Source organism: Sylvia atricapilla, chromosome 1 (assembly GCF_009819655.1).
Source record: "Sylvia atricapilla isolate bSylAtr1 chromosome 1, bSylAtr1.pri, whole genome shotgun sequence".
NCBI classification, from domain to species: domain Eukaryota; kingdom Metazoa; phylum Chordata; class Aves; order Passeriformes; family Sylviidae; genus Sylvia; species Sylvia atricapilla.
In genome coordinates this window covers 104,909,993-104,932,585 of record NC_089140.1, presented here as the reverse complement: position 1 = coordinate 104,932,585, position 22,593 = coordinate 104,909,993, and the positions used below count along the sequence as shown (strand labels likewise).

Below are 22,593 nucleotides of genomic sequence, written 5' to 3'. Positions count from 1 at the left end.
CAGGATAGGAAGGAGCCCTGCTCAGGTGGCCCTGTCACAGGCCAGAGGCACAGCCAGGGCAAGCATTTCCAGTGTCCCCGTGCCCCCATCCAAGGTTTCCCTGGGGCATATCCTTACTAAGAAAAAAAGATGCATTTAATAATGTTCAACCAATCTTTTAGAATTTTAATGTCCTCAAGTTCATATTTAATACACAGGTTGCAATCCTTGTCTCCTGATATCAAGACTCCTTATGTCAGTTTGTGTAAGATTCAGGAAAAGGAGCATCTACTGATCCCCTCCTTTAGGAAAAAGGCACACAGTGTTACTGTTGCAGTAAGAGGCCTAGGTGGTCTCAGAGGAAAAAAAAGGAGATAGTGGTTCTTCGCCTTGCAGAGATCGGGATGGTTTTTCCTGCAGATACAAATCCCATTTCTACTCTCAGCACAGCACCCTCTAGTGCCTTTCCCAAACCCTGGAAATGCATGGTCTGTGACTGCCTGAGCCCTGAGCAGCTAAGGATTTCTCTAAAGGGAAGGATTCAGTGCAGCTTCACACGGTAGAACATTCCACTTTCATTTAGATGGCACGAGAAATATTCCCTACGTATGTCACTTTTGGGTTAAAGAGCAAAACGTTAGACTGGAGATATCCCACGTGCAAATTCACAGGCAGGCAGCTGGGATCTGCTCTCTCTTGAGTACATGATCTGCTGGATCTCACCCTAGAATTGGATCAAAAGCTTTTCTAGAAAGCTTCTTCCAGCAAGTCCAAGTAACAAAACATTCGTCACTTTTGCTGGTCAATTTAAACACTTAAATCACTTCAGTAATTGTAAACTCCATCTTAGTTCAAGATCCAGCATAATCCAGCAAAATATCAGCATAGCACAGGCTTTGAAGCTTCTCTGTGAAATGTAATCCCTGCTCCTTAAAACCTCTTTTTCCCATCTAGGAGCCTACACTGGACAATAAAATCAACTTTTACTCTTCTTCTCCGTGACAAACTGAAAAAACCAGAAATTCTAAGCCTTTCACTTTAAGGCTTATGTTCAAACCCTGGATTATTTTTATGGCCATTTTGTATTTCACCCTTCTACTGTTTGGCATGGAAAAATCACATTTGGGGAACAGCAAGGAAAAGATCCTTCTTGTTTAGGATGTTAGCTCTTTGGCAAAAGCATGGCCAGAAGTGCACAGGCCAACAACCAGAGAGTGGTACAAGCTGTGGCAGAAGCTCTTCACAGCCGCACCTGTAAGCAGCAGAGGAGTGTTGGGTTTCCAGAGATGGGAGCTAGGAGGGGTCCAAGGAAGGGATGTTTCTCTCATCTCATTCTCTCCCTTGTGTGTTAAAGCACTGCTTTGGTTTCTTTAACCACATCCTAATACCAAGAGTTTTTTGTAGAAGCAGTTGAGATGTCGCCACATCTACTGGTTTTAGTATTTACAACTTGGGGTTTATCACACTGAAGGCTTCTGGCTGTTGCCATTACACACACCCTTCAGTGCTCCTTATCTATCACTGATAAAAAAAATCCTTGCTGGTGGATTACTCATCTCTTCTCCTCCCAATGAAGTCCTTCTGTTGATAATTTTAGCTCTTATTTCACCCTTTCCTATAAACCAAACCTATTTAATTCACAAGAGCCTTTTTATTTTTTTTCTGTCTCCCCTTCCCTGCCTTGTGCAACCACAGCTTTTGGGCAGACCCCTGGGGGTGCAAAAGCCCAGCTCAGCTCTCACAGAATCACAGGATGGGTCAAGTTGGGAGGGAGCACAGTGGGTCATCTGGTCCAACCTCCCTGCTCAAGCAGGGCACATGGCTCAGGATTGCAACCAGATGGTTCTTGGATATCTCTGGTCAGGGGGAATGGTTTCTTGGATATCTCTGGTCAGGAGGAGTCCACACCCTCTCTGGACAATCTCTTCCATCGCACAGTAACCTGCAAAGCAAAGAAGCTCCTCCTCATGTTCAGGTGGAACTTCCTGTGCATCCGTTTCTGCCCGTTGCCTCTTGTCCTACTGCTTGTCACCACCGAGGAGAGCCTGGCTCCATCCTCTTGACACCCTCCCTTTAGATATTTATACACATTGGTGAGGGCCCCTCAGTCATCTCTTCTCGAGGCTGAACAGGCCCAGCTCTCAGCGTATCATCGTGACAGAGATGATCCAGTCCCTTCATTACCTTCGCTGCCCTTCTCTAGACCTGCTCCAGGAGCTCCCTGTCTCTGTTGCACTGCCGATCCCAGAACCGGACACACTCTCGCTCCAGCCCTGCGCCCTCCACACCGACACTCCCCGCCCGCGGCACCAGCACCGCCTGCACCTCATCCTGGGGTCAGGTCCGTTCCAGACGCCAACCGGGAATCGTGCGGCGGCTCTGCCCAGGACACGGGGACCCGCTCCCGCCTCCCGCTCCCGGCTCCCGCTCCCGGCTCCCGCCGCCGGCCCCGCCCGTTCCGGCGCTGCGCGCGCAGCGCTCCCCCGCTTCCGCCGAGCGGCCGCGCTTGCAGCGTCATCCCGGGGGCTGGTTTGAATGAGACCCCGAGCGGGGCCGGGACCCGCCGCCGCCGCCCGCGCCCGCCCGCCCCGCCAGCGCCCGCCGGCCTGCGCCCGGGACACGCCGCTCCGCCATGCCGCTGTTCTCAGGTGAGCGCGGCCCGCGCCCCTCCCGCCGGGCCCTGTCCGGAGCGGGCGGGCGGTGCCCCGGCGGCAGCGCGGGCACGTGCGGCCCTTCCCGGCCGGGCCGGCGGCGGCGGCGCCCCGGGAGGCGCGGCCCGGGCGGCGGAGGGAGGGGAGCGGAGCGATGCGGTGCCGGCCGGGCCCTGCTGGTGGGATGGCCGGCGTCAATCGCGGCCCGCCGAGCCTCGGCGCTGCCCTGCCTCGCTTTGCTCTGGCTTTCTGCTAAAAGAGAAGCGGTGCTGGCCCTCTGGTGAGCCAGAGCTCTGCATCTGCACTTCCCAGGTGTAGCCTCCGCTCTAAGATCCATTATATCCTGCGGGCTCCGTTGGTTGGAAGCCCTCACGTCCAACCTTTGACCAGTCACCACCATGTCAGCCAGACCAGGCACCGAGTGCCTCATCCAGTCCTTAAACACGCCGGGCGCCGTGGCTCCGCCACCTCCCTGGGCAGGCCATTTCGGTGTCTAATCACCCCTTCTGTGAAGCAGTTCTTCCTAATGTCTAGCCTACACCTAAAGTTAAAGCTTTCTTAAATTATACCTCTTTCTGCTGGCCCTTCTTGCTGTGAGGGAAGGTTTCCGTGGAAGACCTCAAGAACAAAACCTCCAGTGACACTTCAGGGACCAGTTACTGCCTTGATAATAGCTCCCAGATCTGGCCTATTTGGGCTCTTCAGCTTTTTAGGTTGTATGCAGCCTCAGTACACAGTTAATCCATCATTTTGGCTGTGGTTAGCAAAGTGGGATCCTATGTCAGTACAACAGGATTTCTCCTGAACTCATCCACATCTAGTGGCATCTCCCTCACTGGGGATATTCAAGAATGGTCTGGGCACAGTCCCGTGGCTTGTGCTCTGGGATGGACCTGCTCAAGCAGCGAGGTTGGACGAGATGAACTTCTGTGGCCCCTTCCAACCTGACCTGTTCTGTGAAGTGTATGCAGTGTGTTTTCTGAGAAGCAGGGAAAATACGTCCTTCCTTTTTCTTACTTTCCATTGTTTTCAAATGAACAAGTTTCTCTTTTATTTCGCACGAAGTTTTGGTTACAATCTCTGAAGAGAAGACACTCATGCTTTTTCCATTCTTCCTCTTGAGTGCTGCATTGTCAAAACTGGCAACACTACAGATTAATAATTGCTAACTCCTCTGCATATTTAGCAGTGGATGCATGACTGTTCAAAAATTCAAAACCCAAAAGTCTGTGCAGCTGACTTGTTCAGTGACTGAGTGGGTTGTCTTCCTGGAAAATGGAAAAAGCCTTGTGCTTCGTAGGTCTTAAATATGCAAAATAATAAATGTGGTTTTTTTAAAAAATCAGAATATTGGGCAAGATAGAAGATGCTTTATTAGAAATACTGAAAAGTCAGTCTGAGTTCCTTTGTAGACTAATTTTGTCTAGCTCATTCAGACTTGCTTTTGATTATTCTGTGATATTAGGCATCACAAACGTTGCACACGTCTGAAATCTGAACCTCTTTGGAAGGGTTTTCAAAATTATGACTTCTAAGAGTTTTGTGTTTTGAAGAGGTATGGTTGCTGTAATATATTTATGTAAAACCAAAGCACAGTAGGAGGATTTGGCTTTCCTAAAGTCTGGTGCTTCAGCTGCTTACTGTGCATGTAGGCTATTGCTACGTGCTGTATTTTACAGATTTTTCAGTAAAATCTCAGCTTGCTAAGGAGGCCTTACGTACTTATGTTGCTTCTCGTTAGTGGCCAAAGGTGTGTCGCTGTTCTGTAGAGGCACACAGCTAATTCCAGGCATTTTTTGTCTGATCTTGGTCATTATTAACCTTGCCAAAGTGAAGTTAACATTCCATTGTGCCATTCTGCCTCCCGTTTCTGCTGGTGAGCCCATTTCCAGCATTGACGTCTTACATGTTTTGTGACCAAATTTCCCTTCGCTTCTTAATTCCACTCCTGCACCTTTACTTGGGTCAATAGTCTTGCTTTTAAAGAACACTGTATTGTTTTCCTCTGAAGGAGAACGGAAACGCTACGGATAACGGAGCTGGAATCGCACCTCTGAACTTCCTTCAGAAAGTTCAGTTGTTTGCAACAAGCAGAGCCAAGAGAATGGGAGAGTTACACAAACTGCTTTTGTGAAGACCTGATAAAAGGCTTCTGATGCTGTTAGGCACGCTTATTGCTTGCAGAGTTTCTCAGTATATATGTTACTTTGGTGGTTTTGTGGGATATTTTTAGACCTGTTGGAAGTGGTATGTTCTGATGGATGAGGTGCCCTATAGTAAAGGTGTTCCCTAGCTTCATTATTGACAATTTTAAGAGTCATAAGTAGAATGGTTTGAGGCATTATGAAGTCTTGGTGATCTTGGTAATTGCATTCTTGGGTATTAGGAAATAATCAAGTTTCAAAACATTTTATTTGCAGTTAATGTGAAATGGGGAAAAGAGAAATTCGATGGCGTGGAGCTGAACACTGACGAACCTCCAATGGTCTTCAAAGCCCAGTTATTTGCACTGACCGGAGTTCAGCCAGCTAGACAGAAGGTTATGGTTAAAGGAGGAACTCTGAAGGTAGAAATCGATTTTTTATATTATGTCTAACTTTGTCATGTGTTAAGATGAACAATGACCATGTTTCGGGGTGTTCCTCTAGAAGGTCTTTGGTTGTATGTGTTAAACTGACTGCACTTCTTTACTTATTTATACAAAAAACAGCTTGGTGGCGGGTTTTTTTGTTACTTTATTATATTCAGAACCTGAATGCAAGTTTTTTCTTTCTAGCTTGTTTAAGAGAAGTTTTTCTGGTGCTTCTCTGCTGGAACCTTACTGGTATAATGAGATATAGGCGATTTTGCTGCAAAAATTTACATTTAAGCAGTGTTGAACAACATGTGAGCAACCTTATTGAAAGCACTACTTGACTGCTTTTTATTTTAGTCAGATAAGACTTGATAATATGTAAATAGTTAATATTGTGTAATCTTGGATGCAACACTATTGTGTATTTAGAAATGTAGTTAATATTAATGAAAATACTTGCTACAAGTATTTTGCTACAAGACTATTAACTTGTCTTTTGTTTTATTTCACAGGATGATGACTGGGGGAACTTAAAAATAAAGAACGTAAGTTCTGAGCAGTAACTAAATTTTACTATTCTGATTTTTTATTTTGGTGTTTAAAGAAAGACTTGGAATTGCTTGCTCTTTGTGTTCGAATGGGCAGTGCTTTCTTAAAAAGCCATATCTTGATGAAAAATAATTTTATAATATCTTATGTAAGCATGTTCAGAAAGATCTCACCATTCATTTATAAAAAAACCTTTTTTTTGCATCAGTAGGGAAATCATGCCATCTTCTCTGGAATACTTGGATGCTTATATTTATTTCTTTCATACAAGAAATGTTCTCAGTCAGAGCAGTGTTGTATTATGTGTGACCATAAAAATAAGTGATGTTATTTAGAGAGAGCTTGTGAACCTGGGCACTGTCTGCAGACCTTTGTCCTTGCAAATCCCCAGCATGGACAAATGTGTTGGTGATGCTGAAGTTACATCTCTGCTTATGTCCTTTCTTACCGACTTGCTGAAATGTGCTCTCCTGTGTTAAATAGCTGCTGTTTTTAAACAAAGCCATTAGTGATGGTAATTCATACCTTCGGCTAGTTCAAAAAGAAAACAGAAAGTGAATGTGTTTGTGTTGCTTACCTATATAATGTTGCATCAGGGTATCCCACGGGTTTTTGTTGGGGTTTTTTTGGTGTCATTTTCATTACTGTAATTGTAACATCTTGTAACAGCTGTTACAGGTTTTATTCCAGTTCTTCCCTGGGCAGGTTGAATTAGGTAGCATTGCTCTTACCCTTGTAACTAGTTTGCAAGCATCTGTTAGCAGCCTGTAGCTGCAGCTATTGTAGCAAAGTTACTCAGTAAAAAGGCGCAGTGCTAATAGCCACCTTTATTAATTTTAATAATGTTATGTATAAGTTCTAGGGATATATTTACACTGTCAAAGCAGTTTCTCTTTATTCTGTTGTTCATCCTTTTCCTTTGCACTGTATGTTTCAAGGCTCCGGAGAGTCATTTTCTCTTCCTTTGACATATCTTATTGTGTAGATGTGTTCCTGTTGAATGCTGGAAGACTCTTCTTCATATTATGCTAGTTCAGCAAGCATGGAAACCCGACTGGCTTTTTTTTTTTTACCCCTTGAATGTTCTCATGTCTAAACAGATGTGGTAGTTTGGGTTATTTCTCACTTTTCAACGAGTTTAACCCAGAACATGCCGGGCAAACTCACCAGATGTTTCAGTGGAAACATCTGGCATGGATAATTCTGTGGAGTTCTTCTCAATAGGTGCTTGCTAGATGTGAGGAATTGAGGTGCACCCGAATGTCACAGTGGTGCAGTATTGGTTCTGCTGAACTGAGAGAAGGACTGTGTTTAATTTTGGGGAAATAGCTGAAGTATGTGAAGAGCGTAAGGGTTTGAGTGGAAATAACTGTCCTTAGGTATTCATTGCTATTTTTGCTGTGTTTCAAGGGGATGACCTTGCTCATGATGGGTTCTGCAGACGCGCTTCCAGAAGAGCCGATTGCTCGACCCGTCTTCGTGGAGGACATGACAGAGGAGCAGTTGGCCTCAGCTGTAAGCATGTTTCCAACTTTGGTTTCGTGTAAACCTTTGAGTAATGGCAAGTTTTTAAATACTTGCAGTTGCTTAAAAGTGGGTTTTGAAATGGTAATGTCTGTTTAGCATCTTCACCAAGAATCACAAATTCACATTGATGACCAAACTGGGAGCGGTGAAAAGAAGTCTGGGATTTAATTTAGAAGTTGTACAATTAGTGCTGTTTTTGCTTTGAGCAGGCAGCTTAGTAGATTTTCTAAAAATAGCATTGCTGATGTTTTTAAAGATGAAGTTGTATTGCCCTTGCTGCATCAATTTCCTTTACTTGGTCTAAACAAGGCCTGTTAGATATAAAAAATTATTTCCTGCCTCTTTCATATCTATGAGGAGAGACTCAGGCTTGTTTTGGGGTGGGGTATATTTGGGGTTTTGTTTGTCCATGTTACTAGTATTAGGTCAACTTTTTGAGAAATGAAAATAATTTTGACAAACATGTTTTGTTTGCGGAAGTAAAGTCTGAAAGAGCATAATTAATCTATGATTTGCTTCATGAAGTAATTCCTGAATTTCCTTTTTTTACAACTTGGAAGGCTTAATTTTTTCACCACTCATTTGAACTGCTAGCTTTGTCTTATTAACAGTTGCACAGTTGTTATCAACTGTCCATGCAGAACAGGAATACTTTAATGCATGTCTGTATGAAAAAGGATCTGTAGTTTAGCACTGGGTTTGTGCTTCAGGATTTAGTGCTTTCCAGGCCAGCTGCAAGTGAAGGATATTTGTGTATGTTTGAGTAGCCCCATACACAGACATTGAGATAACTGAGAGGCAAGCAAGGAGGTGATTCACTGTCAGATTACATTTTGAAAAGGTTGGTCACATGGAAATTTTGTTATACATCAAAATTCAGTTGTCTGCAGTGCATGTATTTACTTGTGAGATACTCTGAGTTCTCTCTTCCTACAATAATCTGTTGGTATTGGTATGCTGTACTGCTTCAGTTTCATTAAACTATGTGTTTTCCCATGACAAATACCTAACTATTCAGGATTAAAAAAAAAAAAAAAAAAAAAAAAAAAGAAGGAAAAATTCTATTACATGGTGATTTATAGTTATTTCTTAACCTGGTTAGCTGACTGTTAGTTGGCCTTCATATTGGTCAAACCTTTAGTAATTCATAAGTTGTCTGAAAAGATCAAATTAATGATCTGTTGCAGATTTCTGGAGAGGGGTTTAAACAATGCTTTTATTTCCAACTCTGAACTCCATCATTTTCAGAGTTTTACTGAAAATGGATTTTAATTAAAACATCAGTGTTTTGTACAAATGTTTTCATGTGGAAATTTCACAGAAATAGAATTTTAAGGTCAAAACTTGAATGGAATTATAATTGAACTTTCTGAAGGACTGCATGCTTGAAGAATATGTTCATTAAACTAAACATGCACAGAAAAAACCCCAAAGCATTCCTGAATGTTCCCTAAAAGTATGAAATGGTGTAATGATAAATATAATCATTAAGTGGATCTGGAAAACCTCATAAAGTTAGATGGAATATTCCAGGTTTTCTGCATAATTCATGCAGCATTACAAGTTGATGTCACATTATAGCACTTGTACAAAAAGAGGTTCCACATCCCTCTGACCTTCAGGCACCCTTGTGATTTTTTTTTTTTTTTTTTTCCGGTAGATGGAATTGCCATGTGGATTGACAAACCTTGGCAACACTTGCTACATGAATGCTACGGTTCAGTGTATCCGCTCAGTGCCAGAAGTGAAAGAGGCCCTTAAAAGGTAGGATTCAGGACAAAAATACCGTGACTAAAATGTTTTCTTTAGCTTATGAAGTAGATATTTTGCAGAATGATCATCTTAATACTAGAATGGATTATTATAACAATCTGTTACTCTTTAGGTCTATTCAAGGTTAACACAATGATCGATTAAAGTTTATCCTATGGCTGTGTTAGTCTGTACTTTATTAAAGAAGTTAAGGCTTTGTGTTTCTTGGAATTGGCTTTTAATAGAGAGAATGTATTTTGCTTAGCTAGAAAGTAGTTCCTGTCAACATCAGTTTAAAATTCTAAAACAAGCTACTGAACTCTTAACCCTGGCTTTTTGCTGTTGATTTTTATGGTCCTGTTCTGCATAAAAGAATCATATGGGAGACCTTTTCCTTTGAGGAATATTTCTTGCAATGGCTCTATTGTACGGTATTTTCAGCTGTGAAATTCTCATATATGCTACTTGGAGGTGCAGCAGGAAGTTCCGGACATGCCTTCATGGAATTTTGTTTTGTTTGCTAATTTGTTCTGATTGTAGGATAACTTTTCGGATTTTTTTTGTTTGTTTGTTTGTTTTAATTCTAGACTGAAATGTAAAAATGGCCAGTGGTTTTTTTCTTCTTTTTTTTTTTTTTTTAAGGACTATAGAGGATATTCCAAAGTTATGAATATTGAAGGAGAAAAGAATACCTGCCAATATGGCCAGAATTTGTCCTCCAGATGAATTGTAATGAGAAAACAATGAGTATTTTTAAAAAGTGAGAATTAGGTAAAGCATTATTGCTATCTTAGGGTTAATTTAGTTCCTTTAAAATACACTGCTTTCTTGATTCCGTGGCACCCAGCTGGATATTCTGTATTACAGTAATCACTTGTTATTCAAGTAGTTTTAAATAGTTTTTCATTCTGTTAGCAGGTGAACCTTAATTATTAAGCACAGAGAACTATTTGTGAAGTACAGAAATTTGGTTTGAGGGTTTTTATTGACTCTGTTGTTGTAATTTTTGGAAAGTCTGTTTATTTCCATGTGAAAGACTCTTGAGCTACTGCACTGAATCAGAATATTTGACAAATTTAACATGCCAAAAGGCAAAATGTAGCCTGTGAAACTGGCAGACTGCAATACAAGACGTGGCCGTATTGTCTGTGGGAAGTCAGATTCACACTCGGATTCAAGCTCTGTTTTTCCCTGGAGATTTAGCCTTTTTTTGGTCTTCCCTGCTTTATGACAACATGGAAGTCTATAGGGTGCATGGCACCCTGTAGGGAGAGGTGTGAAAGGACTCACTTGGGAAAGCTGTTACAGCTTCTCTCCTCACTGTCTGCTCCATTGGGCTCCCCAAGGAACTCCTCCCTGTTCTGTAGCGTGTCAGGGGAAAGTCTCCTGCTCAACATCCAGTAATGGTCAGAATTTCAGAAGTTCTGTCCAAGGTTAGAGAATGTGTGAGACCCTCCTTTTGCTCGAAGGCTCTGGGGAGTCCATCTGTTCCTCATCCAGCTGCTAAATTAAGAATTCAGAGAAGGGTGATAAGTTCTTGTCATATAGGTGGACTTCCACACCGTTTCAGTCTAGGAAATACTTCCCCAAGAAAACATCTCACCTCTCACTTGTACTTCTGCTGTGGAGGGAGGAAGCCAGCCTACCTTCCATCTCTGTGCATTTTATCTGCCATCTCTCCTTGAAGGTGTTGGTTTTTTTTTTTCCATGTATCTGAAGAAACTGTGGCAAATGTTTCAGAAGTGGAGTAGCTTTTGTTCAGACTTTCTCAGTTTCTTTAAAAATAAAATGAGTCTTTGAGGCAAAAGGATTAGGGAAGCAGCAGTGATGTAGCCAGACTTTTTGGTCTGCCTTTACTTAATGTCTGCAAGATGCCAGTTTTCCTTTGCTTCCATTCTTGCAAAATAGCTGAAACTTTGAGGTAAATGGGAGTGAATCTTACCTTTGGTTACTTCTGGCTGGGTGATAGATTTCCTTTAAATGAATCTAGCTGCTGCCTGCTTCAAAGACCCAGCTGTCCTTCCTGTTTGTATTTAATTGCATGCAAATTATTTTTCTTCCCTTTTAGGTATGGCGGTGCCTTAAGAGCTTCAGGAGAAATGGCCTCTGCTCAATACATTACTGCAGGTTGGTGTTTAGAGTAGAGAACAGGGGTTTAGACAAGTGTGTGATTTCCTCCTAACTGCAGCTGAAAATTGCAGTTGAAACTCTGTGTATTGTTCTTTAGTGCATATGCCTTAGGACAGTCAGATCTGCTGGCACTGGAGGATTCATTTTGTCTTTAAAGGTTATTCTGCCTGCAAAGCTTTTATTTCTACACATTATAGGGCTGCAGGCTAGGGAAAAGATACTTAAGTGTGATCCAGGCTTAGATAAAAACAATTTGTATCTCTTAAATGTTTTACATGTAGCCATGAAGTAATTGGAACTTCCTAAAGCAGATTCCATCCATCCATCTATTGGTTTGATCACTTTGTGTAGAAATATTTTAGTTCTGTGTTTCACGTAGGGGTAGGCTAACACCATACTCCTGAGATATTCATTTCATTGGTATTTTTTAATATGATTTATTGGCTGAGCATTATTGTTATGATGGAAACTGATGCTTTATCAGTGGTCTTAGCCTTTGCCCTAAAGATCCAGATTTCATAGCTGGAATGGAAAGGAGGGTCTTCAAAATTGTGGTGGTCTGGGTGCTCACACTGTGGGAGCTCACAGTGGCCCCGTATCTTCAAGCTCTAACTAGAGTTCTAGTTAGACCCCTTACACTTGAACAAGGGTACTACTTGTCCACTTTTTCTTTTTTTACTCTATTTCATTGCCCCACTAAGATGCTGGGCCAGGACACTGGGATTTCTACCAGTCCATTTAAGGAAAAACAAAACAATATAAGGAAGGAAAGGTCCAGTTTGTGGGTATGCCTGCTGATCGAGTTTTGGGGTGGTAAGTTCAATGGTTACTCTATACAGCCATGCCTGCCCCTCCCCTTTTCACTGCCTTTACTTCGTGTCCCTTGTTTTCTTTTTAAGGTGACAGCTCTGCTTCTTAGGAATTTTAATAGTTTAAGTAATTTGTAGTTAATTCTTGGGTGCTGAGCTGTTCAGGAACTCCTGCATGACACTTATGGCATTTTTTTTTTTAGTTGCTGTGTCATATTAGTTGCACCTCTTATCAAGGTCAGTGAAGACATTTCTGAAAGAGGAAGCAACTGACCTTGGTTCCCTGTAATCTTGCCTATATTCACTTACTCCGGAGAACAATTCATTAGTCTCTTCACTTGTAAATTAGTGACCGTGCAGATTGTTGCCTACCTCACAGGGTTGTTGTGGGGATTAACAGGTGCCTTTGAAGTGATCCCTGGATTTAAAATGCTGTAACTTGGGTAGATAAGACATATGCTAGAGTGTGGAACAAAAAAGAAAGCCATGTGTATTGTCATGCAGTCAGTATCATTGGGTTGCACATAGTTACGAGCTCTCTGCACATATGCGTACACATACTTGTTTTCCTGGGTCTTAAGCATGGATATTTTAGATATTTTATTAAAGTTTTTTTTTTTTTCCTAGTAGCTGGTGAAACTTAAATTGCTCTAGAGGATAGATTGTGAATGGTTTCTCTTGTGAAAACGTTGTTCCTCAGATGTGTTCCAAATGAAATCTTAATTGCTCAATTTTTTTTTCCTGTTAGCATCCAGGAAAGACAAGGCATTATGTGCCAAATTCTCAGAATTGTCATCTTTATGTTTTCAAAGTTGCTTTCACAAAGGACATCTTAGGTGCACCTGTTATGTCACCTGGAAAATTTAGTTCTGCTTTGGAAAGATCAAATTGGACACTATTAAATGATCAGTCTTTAAATGTTGCTGCTGTTTTACAACTCTTTTTACGCTACCTGCCATGTTTGAATTGTTTTTGCGCTTCTCAAAGCATTCACTTACTTTTTCTTCAAGCTCTTAGAGACTTGTTTGATTCCATGGATAAAACTTCCTCCAGTATCCCACCTATCATTCTCCTGCAGTTTTTACATATGGCCTTCCCACAGTTTGCAGAGAAAGGTGATCAAGGCCAGTACCTTCAACAGGTAAACACCAATTATTAGCTTATTGTTTAAAATTCTGTAGTATGTTGGAAGTTGAGAACAAGAACATTTTAAGACTTTTCCTTCTCTTCTGAAAATAATTACTCTCTGTAAAGTGGGGTAGTTTTTCTGTGGAAAAGTTGTGTAGAAATTGAACATAATATCGAGTGCTAGTTTTGAGAATGTGTAGTGGGATTGGGAGGAATTCTTAGTTAAAGAATCCTTACATTTGGATTTATAGTTGATGGGTTTAATGTTACTGAAACATAATGCTAGTAGTCAGATTTAATGTTGTGTTCCCTTCCTAGGATGCCAATGAGTGCTGGGTGCAGATGATGAGGGTACTACAGCAGAAGCTGGAAGGCATAGAAGGTGATACAGTTATGGAGGTAATTGTAGTCTTACTCTAACCAGAAAAAGGATTTATAGTACTTCACATATGTTTCGTTAAGTATTGTCTGTTTGTGTCTGGAGTCCAGTATGTGAAGTTGCTTTCTGATGTGTCTGATCAGTGCTGCCATGGTCCTGTCAGTGATGCTGTGGAGTGTGCAAAAGGAAACTCTTCCCTTTGGGCTTTTTGTGGCATGTTGGACCAAGCTGGTGGTGACACCCACTTGCATTCGTGGCAGCTGGCCCTGATACCCTGTGAATTCAGCACTTAAGAACTTTTTTGCTGAAAAAAGTGTGCTACAATTTTAACTTTAACTGTTTCAAACAGACAACTAACCAAATCAGTCTGATAAAAGAAAGTGCTAAAAGTATTTTCTGAGATTTTACCAGAACAGCTTTCTCTTTTCTCTGTAAACTGTTTTCTGGAGAGTCTTGGCAGAGCCTTGGGAGACTATCCTGAAACATTAGTTAGATTCAAGTTGGGGGGCCAGAGATTTGTGAGGTTTTGATCCTGCTTGTTAACGTGCTTCAGGTTGGTTTTAACACCATGTTATAAGCATATTTGTTTTGAAACTTTTATGCTATGTAAAAAGATTGACTGACTAGGAGAAAATGCACCTATAGAAAGATGAAGGAATAGCCTTTAAAGATTTTAAATAAATGGAGTTAGTTTGTCTGTAGAGAAGACTGTATTTACATTCTGTTCAAACTCACATCACAAGAGATTTTGTTTTACAGACAGACTCTGGAGCTACAGCAGCATCCTCTAAGAAGAAGAGTTTAATTGATCAATTCTTCAGCATTGAATTTGAAACAGCGTATCCTAAAGGCTAAGGCAAGACATAAACAACGATGATTTCACACTTTAGCAGTTGAGTTCAGGGAGGATGAAAAGCATTGTTCAGAATAGTATGGAAAGTGAAGGTTGTAGGTTGGGGAAGAGGGTCAGTTGTTGTGCAGGAATACACAGAACTTAAATTTAAGATTCTATATGCTTTGAGAGAGAGGATGATGTCGGGAGAAAGAATGGTAATGGAAATTTACAGGGAAAAAACCCTTGTTGAGTTTCAATAGCAGATTTCCTTCCCAGAGAAGATGCACAAAAGGTAGCTTGATTGGTTTCTTAAGAAATAAATTAGGTGTCCACTGTTGTATGACTAAGAAACAAATGCAGCTGACCACTTTCTAGTAAGTTCTTTATAGCAAGAAAAAGAGGATATGACCACATGGGGCACACATCTCATGGCAAGTTACTACTCTTTTCCCATTTCTCCACCCCCAAATCCTGGCTATCATCAAACTGGGCACCACTTTTAGAAAGAATTATACAACATGCATTCTTCTTGTCTGAAATAAGGAATCAACCCTTTAGAGGAGGTACTGTATCTCATAGCTTGGTAGTAATGAGGAATGAAGGCGGTTTTTAGGTTAAGAATCGTGCATCTCTCTCCCTCTGCCGTGATGTTTGTTATCTTTAAAATAGGTGGGAATCTTGCAATGTGTAGTAGCTGAGAGGAGTGATGCATAGACCACAGACCAGTATCAGCAAGAGGACTTGTTAAGAGAGTTGCAGACTTTGAAAGTGTGATTACAGCAGCATTTGTAGAATATCTGCAGTCAGAAAAATACCTGGTTGGAAGGAGATGGATGAGAGAAAAGCTCTGGGGTAGAACTGCGAAAAGAGGAAAGGACAGACAGAACAATTAAGAGGAATATGTAGAAAATAATGAAGGAATTAATTTCATTTTAGTGCAGAGCACAGATACAAGGCAGAGAAGGGAGGCTCTATGACAGAAACAGGAAGTCTGGCCAGCAGCAGCAGTAGAAGAACTTTATTAATCATAAGCAACAATGGAGTGTAATGTTGCAGGAGGGCTTTGTAATGGGGCGTTCTCAGCCAGTTAATGTGTTCTTTGTCCTGGGGGTTGGGAGGTGGTGGGGGAGAAGAAAGAAAAAGCAGGCCTCAGCTTAAATGGTCATCAAATTATTTTACTTTTTTTTTGGTGTGCTGCCTGCCCCTGCTGCCCCTTGTCCTTAGCCACAAAGGAACAGACTGGTCTGAAGGAAGGGCTCCTTCAAATCTTTTTTGTATTAGAGAAGTAAAAGTACTGTCTGCACAAGCACAGAATTACCTAAATTACTGTGCTGCTTGGCATGTTCTTTTCACTAGAGTAGTAGTTCAGCTCTTGGTGCATGATGGTTTTCCTTAATTTTGTGAAGCATGAAATGTACAGAAGCCGAAGAAGAAGAAGTAACTAAAGGAAAGGAGAATCTCCTTCAGCTTAGCTGCTTTATCAATCAAGAAGTGAAATACCTGTTTACAGGACTAAAATTGGTAAGCTATTGCAACTTTTATTAAATTGAAATTCTAAATGGCCTGCGTATTTTTCAGATGAAATTCTGAGTGCCCTAAATGCACTTAATTTGAAGTGTATTTCATCTGTGACTTGAAATTGACATCTGCTGTCCAAGCTTTACAAAGTTTCAAGAATCTTTTTGGTGATCATTGGGAAGATGGCTGTAAAAGGAAGTTGCATGTTAATGTCAAACAGACTGCAGCAGAGCATTTTCTTGACCCTGACATGGTCTTCCCCATGCAGGTAACCAAGTGCAAGGCAGTTTGTTACTTGTTTGTGCAGCTGGGTTTCACTCCAGACTGAGCAGTGTCATGATTTATGCAGCAATCAGTTCCCAAAAGCTCCAAAAGTCAACTTGAAAGTAGGGTGGCATTTCAGTTCCTAATTAAAACCCCCTGATAATGTAACAATTAGATTTGAATGTGCAGATTTTGAAGGGAGTGTTATTTTCTGTCAGACAACATCATTCTCAAACTTTTTTAAGTAGAACTCCTTAAGGTAGTCTGTGCTTTATATATGTGTATATATTTTGAAATTGTAAGGGCTTTTTGGGGAGTCTGAAGTAGAAAGGATATGAGCAGAGGAGCTACTGCAAAACCTTTGTAGTAACTGTGTAAGACGTGGGCAGGGATGTGGTTTGTACAGGACTAAAAACAGGTTGCATGATTCTCAGATAATCTTTGTATCTCTTGGTCTTTTTTTCTCTAACACAATTTAGAAGGAAAAGTAATATAAAATAGCTAATACTCACAAATGAAAAAAACAATAAAAAAAGAAACTTCACTTACAGGCATAAAAAAAATCTGTAATCCTTATCTTGGATTGCCTGGAGCGAGAGAACTGCAACACTGAAGAACCAAGCTGGTCTTTTCTGGAATTTTGTTCAGAGACACCAGCTGTCACTTTAGATGCAGCTCTGGCTCCTTGACACTGAGAGCTGAGAAATGTGCAAATTTTCTTCTCACAGGAAACTTCAGATTTTCTTCGGTTGTGTTCCAAGCATGATATGATACATTTGTAACCAGGTCCAGATACAATTCATAATAAAATCCCATTGTGAGTTCTACTCTGGTGAAGCAGAATTTTCAGCAGAGAGAGGGCTGAGTGTATTCAGGGCTCAGGAATGAGCCTGGAGCTGAAGGAATGAATGGGCATGGTCCTTTCTGCCAAGGAATTTCAAAATCTTGTGTGTTGTAATGGCTGACAGCAACAGAAGAGACTGGCAGAACAAGATTTAGTTTGTGGTTTGTTTACCCCTGTTGTGCTTTTCTCTAAGCTGTGTTTTATGATGAACATGTGTTATTTCTTTTCCTTGTAACAGCGTCTTCAGGAGGAAATCACCAAACTCTCTCCAACACTGCAGAGAAATGCACTCTATATCAAATCTGTGAGTGATATTTTCATTCCTCTTTATGATTCTTTTAATTGTCAGGTTTTTGTTCCAAACCACAAAGTTACTGCTGCAACACTGGGATTTATGTTTATAAAGCATCTGAGTATCCACTACCAAGAAATTTAAGACAGAGCTTCAAAAAAGGAGACCATGTTTTATTCCTGTGGGATTGTGTACAAATACATTCCCAGAATAGACTGTAATTTAGGATGATCAGTGTTTAAGGTTAAAAAAAAAAGTCTGTGAATATTTGAAGTAATAGCTCTTTCTAATTTGTTTTTTTATAGTCCAAAATTAGTCGCTTGCCAGCATACCTGACCATTCAGATGGTTAGATTTTTTTACAAAGAGAAAGAATCTGTGAATGCAAAAGTTCTTAAGGTAAGTTTTCTGCATATTGAAGTTTAATTTCTCTTTGTTTTCTGTGAGTTTTTATTAAAGGTAGACAGTGAGGACTTGAAGACTACTTACTAAATTGTTTGCTTTTAAATTGCAATGAAAAACGTTAGCAGTGCAGTTACTTTGCTCAAGTACAAAGTAGTTTTGTTCCCAGTTGTGATGGTGTGTGGCAAATTACACTCCACAAAACTGACTGAGGAAGGAGGTGAGGGGCAGAAGTGAATTTGCCCCAGTACTGTTAATATTACAGGATAACAATAAACAAGATGTTTTTGGTCTTTTCTCACTAGTGCTTCTGAGAAGAATATTTAACTGAGGAGAAAGCCATGCTTTCCAACTCTGAACAGTGTTCTAATGTTGATGGGAGGTGTTTGTGCTGTCAAACACTTCCTGTATTAGTTATTTAAATTGTCTGGCTTTCTGATGGACAAATGCAGGAACCAGCTGCAAACAGCTGAATGTCCTGGTTTTGCTTTCTGTGGGCCATGGCCAACAAACCTCATAGGTTGCCCAAGGAGCCTCATGATAGATGCTCCTTCCTTACAAGAGGAAAAATAAAGATTGAAGGTACATGTTAACTATTTCACAAGATAGTTTGGATAGCACAAATTAACATTTTTGCCTGGGTAGTCAGTTTACATGCCTGCCTCTTTCTTCTTTTCCCTTAGGCCTGTGTAGGTATATCTGTAGTGTAAAAGTATGACAGCTAAAACTAGAGAATCTGACTTATGAATTATTAGTCTATGCTGAATGTAATAATTTATGATTGGGTTTTTTTATATTGAATTTGATATTTTTCTGTGAAAGCATTGTAGCCCTTTTTGTAAATACTGTCACCAGAATCCCAGTAGGTCATCAATTTGAAGAGGGCTGCATTTAATTTGATTGTGTTGTCTTCCCATGGGAGAATGCTTTAATGTGAAATACCAAATCCTGCTAATAAATCTTAATGGTTTTTACTTCCTAGGATGTCAAATTTCCTCTTATGTTGGATGTGTATGAGCTGTGTACGCCAGACCTGCAGGAAAAAATGGTTTCTTATAGATCAAAATTCAAAGATCTAGAAGACAAAAAAGTAAATCAACAGCCAAAGAACGTAAGTCTCCTGACACTTTCACTAATTCATGCATCTGAAATTGGGGTACTAATAAGGGCTACAGAAAACTTGATGTCCTTAAATCCATTATTTTCTTATATAGCAAACTCCTTGGTCTTTAGATCTTTTTATCCTGTATTTCCATGAAAATAGAGTATCTGCTTGGGTGTTTGCTTGATGAGAAACATTAAATGCTGTAGTCAGACAGCATGTATTAAATATAAAATGTATTAAATATAAAATGTAGTGCTTCTATCTATCAGTGCTATGCCTAAAAGTTTTGTGTAAGTTACACAAAATTATTCTCTTCAAATATTACTGTTTGCTGGCTGCTCCCTTCTGCAGTGGAGTGTAGGAAGCTGTTCCCTGCTCAGCAGTTGGAAAGGGGTGTACAAGGCACTGCTGTGTGCCTGACTGGTAAGAATTAGAGTACATGTACTGGTGAGCTTAAAATCAGATCTGTAAAAACTTGGAAAATGCTTTCATGTCTTACCCTGTCTACATGATTCTAACACTGACTTCCCTGCCTTTAAGTCAAAAGTAAATGAGCTAAAACTGTAGTGTTTTAGCCGTTTTTTTAAAAGTTTGCTCGTGTTTTTTCCTGGCCTAACTCCTGGCAAATTCTTTTAAACATTTGGATAAGGCTTGCATCCCCTCTTACACAGATGGGAGCAAGGAAGGAGCGCTATTTTTGGACAGAATGTACTGGCACTGAGAGTCTGTCTCTGGTATTTTCTTATTGCCACTTCTGCTGCTAGCAAGCCCCCACCAAGGAATAAATCTTCAGTTGCAGAATTGTTTCATAAACAAACCCATAAATCAGTGGGTGAACACTGCAGGCAGTATGTGCTAAAATAGTTATATATTTGCTTTAAAACTGGTCGTCTTCAGATAAGGCTTTTGTATGTCCACCTAAAGAATACAGTAATGGACTTCTTTCAAGTTGAACAAAACAGTTTAGACTTAGAAATGTATTTAAATGAATGGAGACTTGGGATTTGATATGATTGTGCTAGAGCCTTTATTAAACTGTTTCACATTAATTCAACTTACTCTCTTTTTCAGTCTAGTAAAAGTGATGGTGCACAGAAAGAAGTTAAATATGAGCCATTTTCTTTTCCTGATGGTGAGTACAGGGAAGCCAATCTACTTTAAAGTAACTTTCTATTTACTTGTGTTTAAGTGTACCTGATGGTAGGAATATTTTGAGAACACTGTCTCTTTAATGCTTTCAAAAATTAATCTTCAAAGACTGACAGGAATGGGAAGATTTAGGTAAACCAAAACGTTGAGACAGTGAAAGGCGTAATTGCCATCCATCTGACAAGCTGGTGATAATAGAAGACAGGCACATCAAAAGACATTTGCATGTAATGTGTACTTGTTTTGCAGGCTGCTTTGTCAGTGGGTAGTAGAAGGCTGAAATCAAAACAAAAACTTAAACTGGACTTTTGAAAGCTCTGTGGTGGTGCTGGTGTTACCTCAGTTTTGGGGGGGGCTTGGAGCCTGAAGACCCAAAGCACTCATCCTGTGCATTACTTTAGGAATGTTTATGGGTACATATTTATTACGTGAGAAATAAATATGAGACGACATCTTCAGTTTCCTGAGACTCTCCTGGCGGAGAGCTGCTGCTTTTAGTTCACAGTGGTTTTGTACCGTGCTGTAGCTGGGGTTTGACACACAGTTACAGTGCTGCAGCCTGGCTGCTGCATCTTTGGTCTGCGAGCTGTTAAAAATACTACATCTCTTCAAGTAGGACTCAATTGTCACCACTTCTTTCCCCTTCAGATATTGGCTCTAACAATTGCGGCTATTACGACCTGCAGGCAGTGCTAACTCATCAAGGCAGATCAAGTTCCTCTGGGCATTATGTGTCTTGGGTTAAAAGGAAACAAGGTAAAAAAATAAACGAATTGCAGCCCTTGTTAACAACTCTTCACAGCTCCTCTCAGCAAAGGGGCTGTTAAGCTTAGATTTACAAATGATCCTCTTGTTTTCCTTGCAGATGAATGGATTAAATTTGATGACGACAAAGTCAGCATTGTTACACCTGAAGACATTCTGAGGTTATCTGGGGGTGGAGACTGGCATATAGCTTATGTTCTACTCTATGGGCCCCGCAGGATTGAAGTCGTTGAAGAAGAAGCTGAACAATAGTCTTCCGTTTTAGCCATTCTGCCTAGGTGTGAAATAAATGTTGATTACTGATCACTTCTTTAACCCCAGAGCTTTAGCAAGAGGATAAATTGTTCAAACCTTCTCATGTGCAGAGGGATATTGTTTTAAAACTGATCCATGTACCAATTAGTTACTATTGGACTGGACTGCCCACTGTGGTGGTGACAATACTTAAAATAGCTTTAATGTCTTGCAGAAGATATTTTTTTTTAAATGAGCCTCTCCTCCTCCTTCTTCTCTAATGTCATCAAGTATTTATTACACACCTACTCTCACATTTGTTACTCTTGCATGGTTTATACCACAGTTCAGTAGCTGTCCATCCTTTGCCTTACCTGGCAGTTCTGTTAGGAGGGTAGAAGAAAAACTGTTGCCTTGTTGTGTAACTCAGTGCTGCTGCCCGTAGACAACAGCTGTGGCTACAATCAAGTATTTGTCCAGCCTGACCTGCTGATTCAGTCTCTTCTGTTGCTGGCATCTCATGATTTCAAAATAAATTGTGATCAACAATGTGTCTCCATTAAAAACAGCTCCTGTCCTGGTACTGTAGTCAGTATGTGTTTGTTTTCACTTCTTGGGCCACCACAGATGAATGTCTCAAAGCAGTCATGGAATAAAGTCACTTTTTTTTTAAGCTGTAGGGATGTGTCTCCTGTCCTGTTACTCTGCTCAGTAGCTAAGTCCAGTGTGGTGGCTGCAAAACGGGGCTTTGCTTATTACAGGACCTTCTGCAGTAACTGGATGTGTGTGACTGCAGTAAAACACCTTTCAGTGCTAGCCACAGCCTAAAAAGCTCTGTCAAGGTCATGAACCCCCTCACCCCTCGATGTACAGGGCCCCAGTGGTGCTGTGCCCAGTGCCCTCTGGAAGAGCTGGTCCGTATATTCATGTGAAATACTTTCAGTGCTGTTGGCAGAGTGGGGAGTTTGCCTGTGCCTCACTCAATTGGAAAGGTCCTTCAGTGGCATCCTCTCCAGCTGTCACACTCAGCTCAGCCTTGCAATTGTTACTCCAGTGCCACCTTCCCTGCACAGCTTCCTCTGGGAGCACACCAAAGGCCTGGGGCTGTATCTTAAGCGGCACAACGCTTTAAGGCAAGTTCTGCTCTTTTAAGAAAGCCCTCCTTGACAGTACCTTGACAGCCCTCTGTTCCTGCAGGCCCCACAGAAACTACAGGCTCCTCCAGGGTTAAATTCTTGTTCTGCATCCTGTTGCAGGAGAAGAAGGGATGGTGCCTGTGCCTGCTTGTGGAACTGCATCCTCCTACTGTTATCCTCGGCTTTCCCAGCACTGAAGCTGTCAGTCACACCTGCACACCTCCACTCACAATATGCTCAAGTCCCTTAATCAGTTGAAACTGTTGAGGTTCAGACCTTCTACCAACCCCTACCTGCAGCAGGAGCTAAGACCTGGGCTGTTATTTCTGGTAATTTTCCTGTATCTGCCCCTACCAACCTTCTGTGAAGCACCCTAATCAAATCCTCATATACTCAAATCACATTTAAGTCAAGTCCAAAGTGGGGCAGCAGGTACAAAACTCTTGTCAATGGCTCTGCAGGCAGAAAGTCTCCTTTGAGGTGGTAGCTGATCATGCTGGAAATTCATAGCTATGAGTGAATAGCTGAAGAAGTACAGAGAAGAGTTCAGTGAAAGTTATTTTCCAAACAC

General features: G+C 41.0%; 1 protein-coding gene across 1 annotated transcript; it reads left to right on the top strand.

Moving 5' to 3' along the window:
• Positions 1 to 2,527: 2,527 nt before the first annotated feature.
• USP14 (ubiquitin specific peptidase 14) lies at positions 2,528 to 21,565 on the top strand. The gene is made up of 16 exons (XM_066329654.1): positions 2,528 to 2,627; positions 5,051 to 5,196; positions 5,718 to 5,750; positions 7,165 to 7,269; positions 8,942 to 9,045; positions 11,102 to 11,160; positions 12,983 to 13,113; positions 13,419 to 13,499; positions 14,239 to 14,318; positions 15,721 to 15,835; positions 17,179 to 17,244; positions 17,538 to 17,630; positions 18,616 to 18,744; positions 19,810 to 19,870; positions 20,536 to 20,643; positions 20,753 to 21,565. The coding sequence occupies exons 1-16, from the start codon at positions 2,612 to 2,614 to the stop codon at positions 20,902 to 20,904; spliced, it is 1,479 nt and encodes a 492-aa protein (XP_066185751.1). The 5' UTR covers positions 2,528 to 2,611; the 3' UTR covers positions 20,905 to 21,565.
• The last annotated feature ends 1,028 nt before the right edge of the window (positions 21,566 to 22,593 follow it).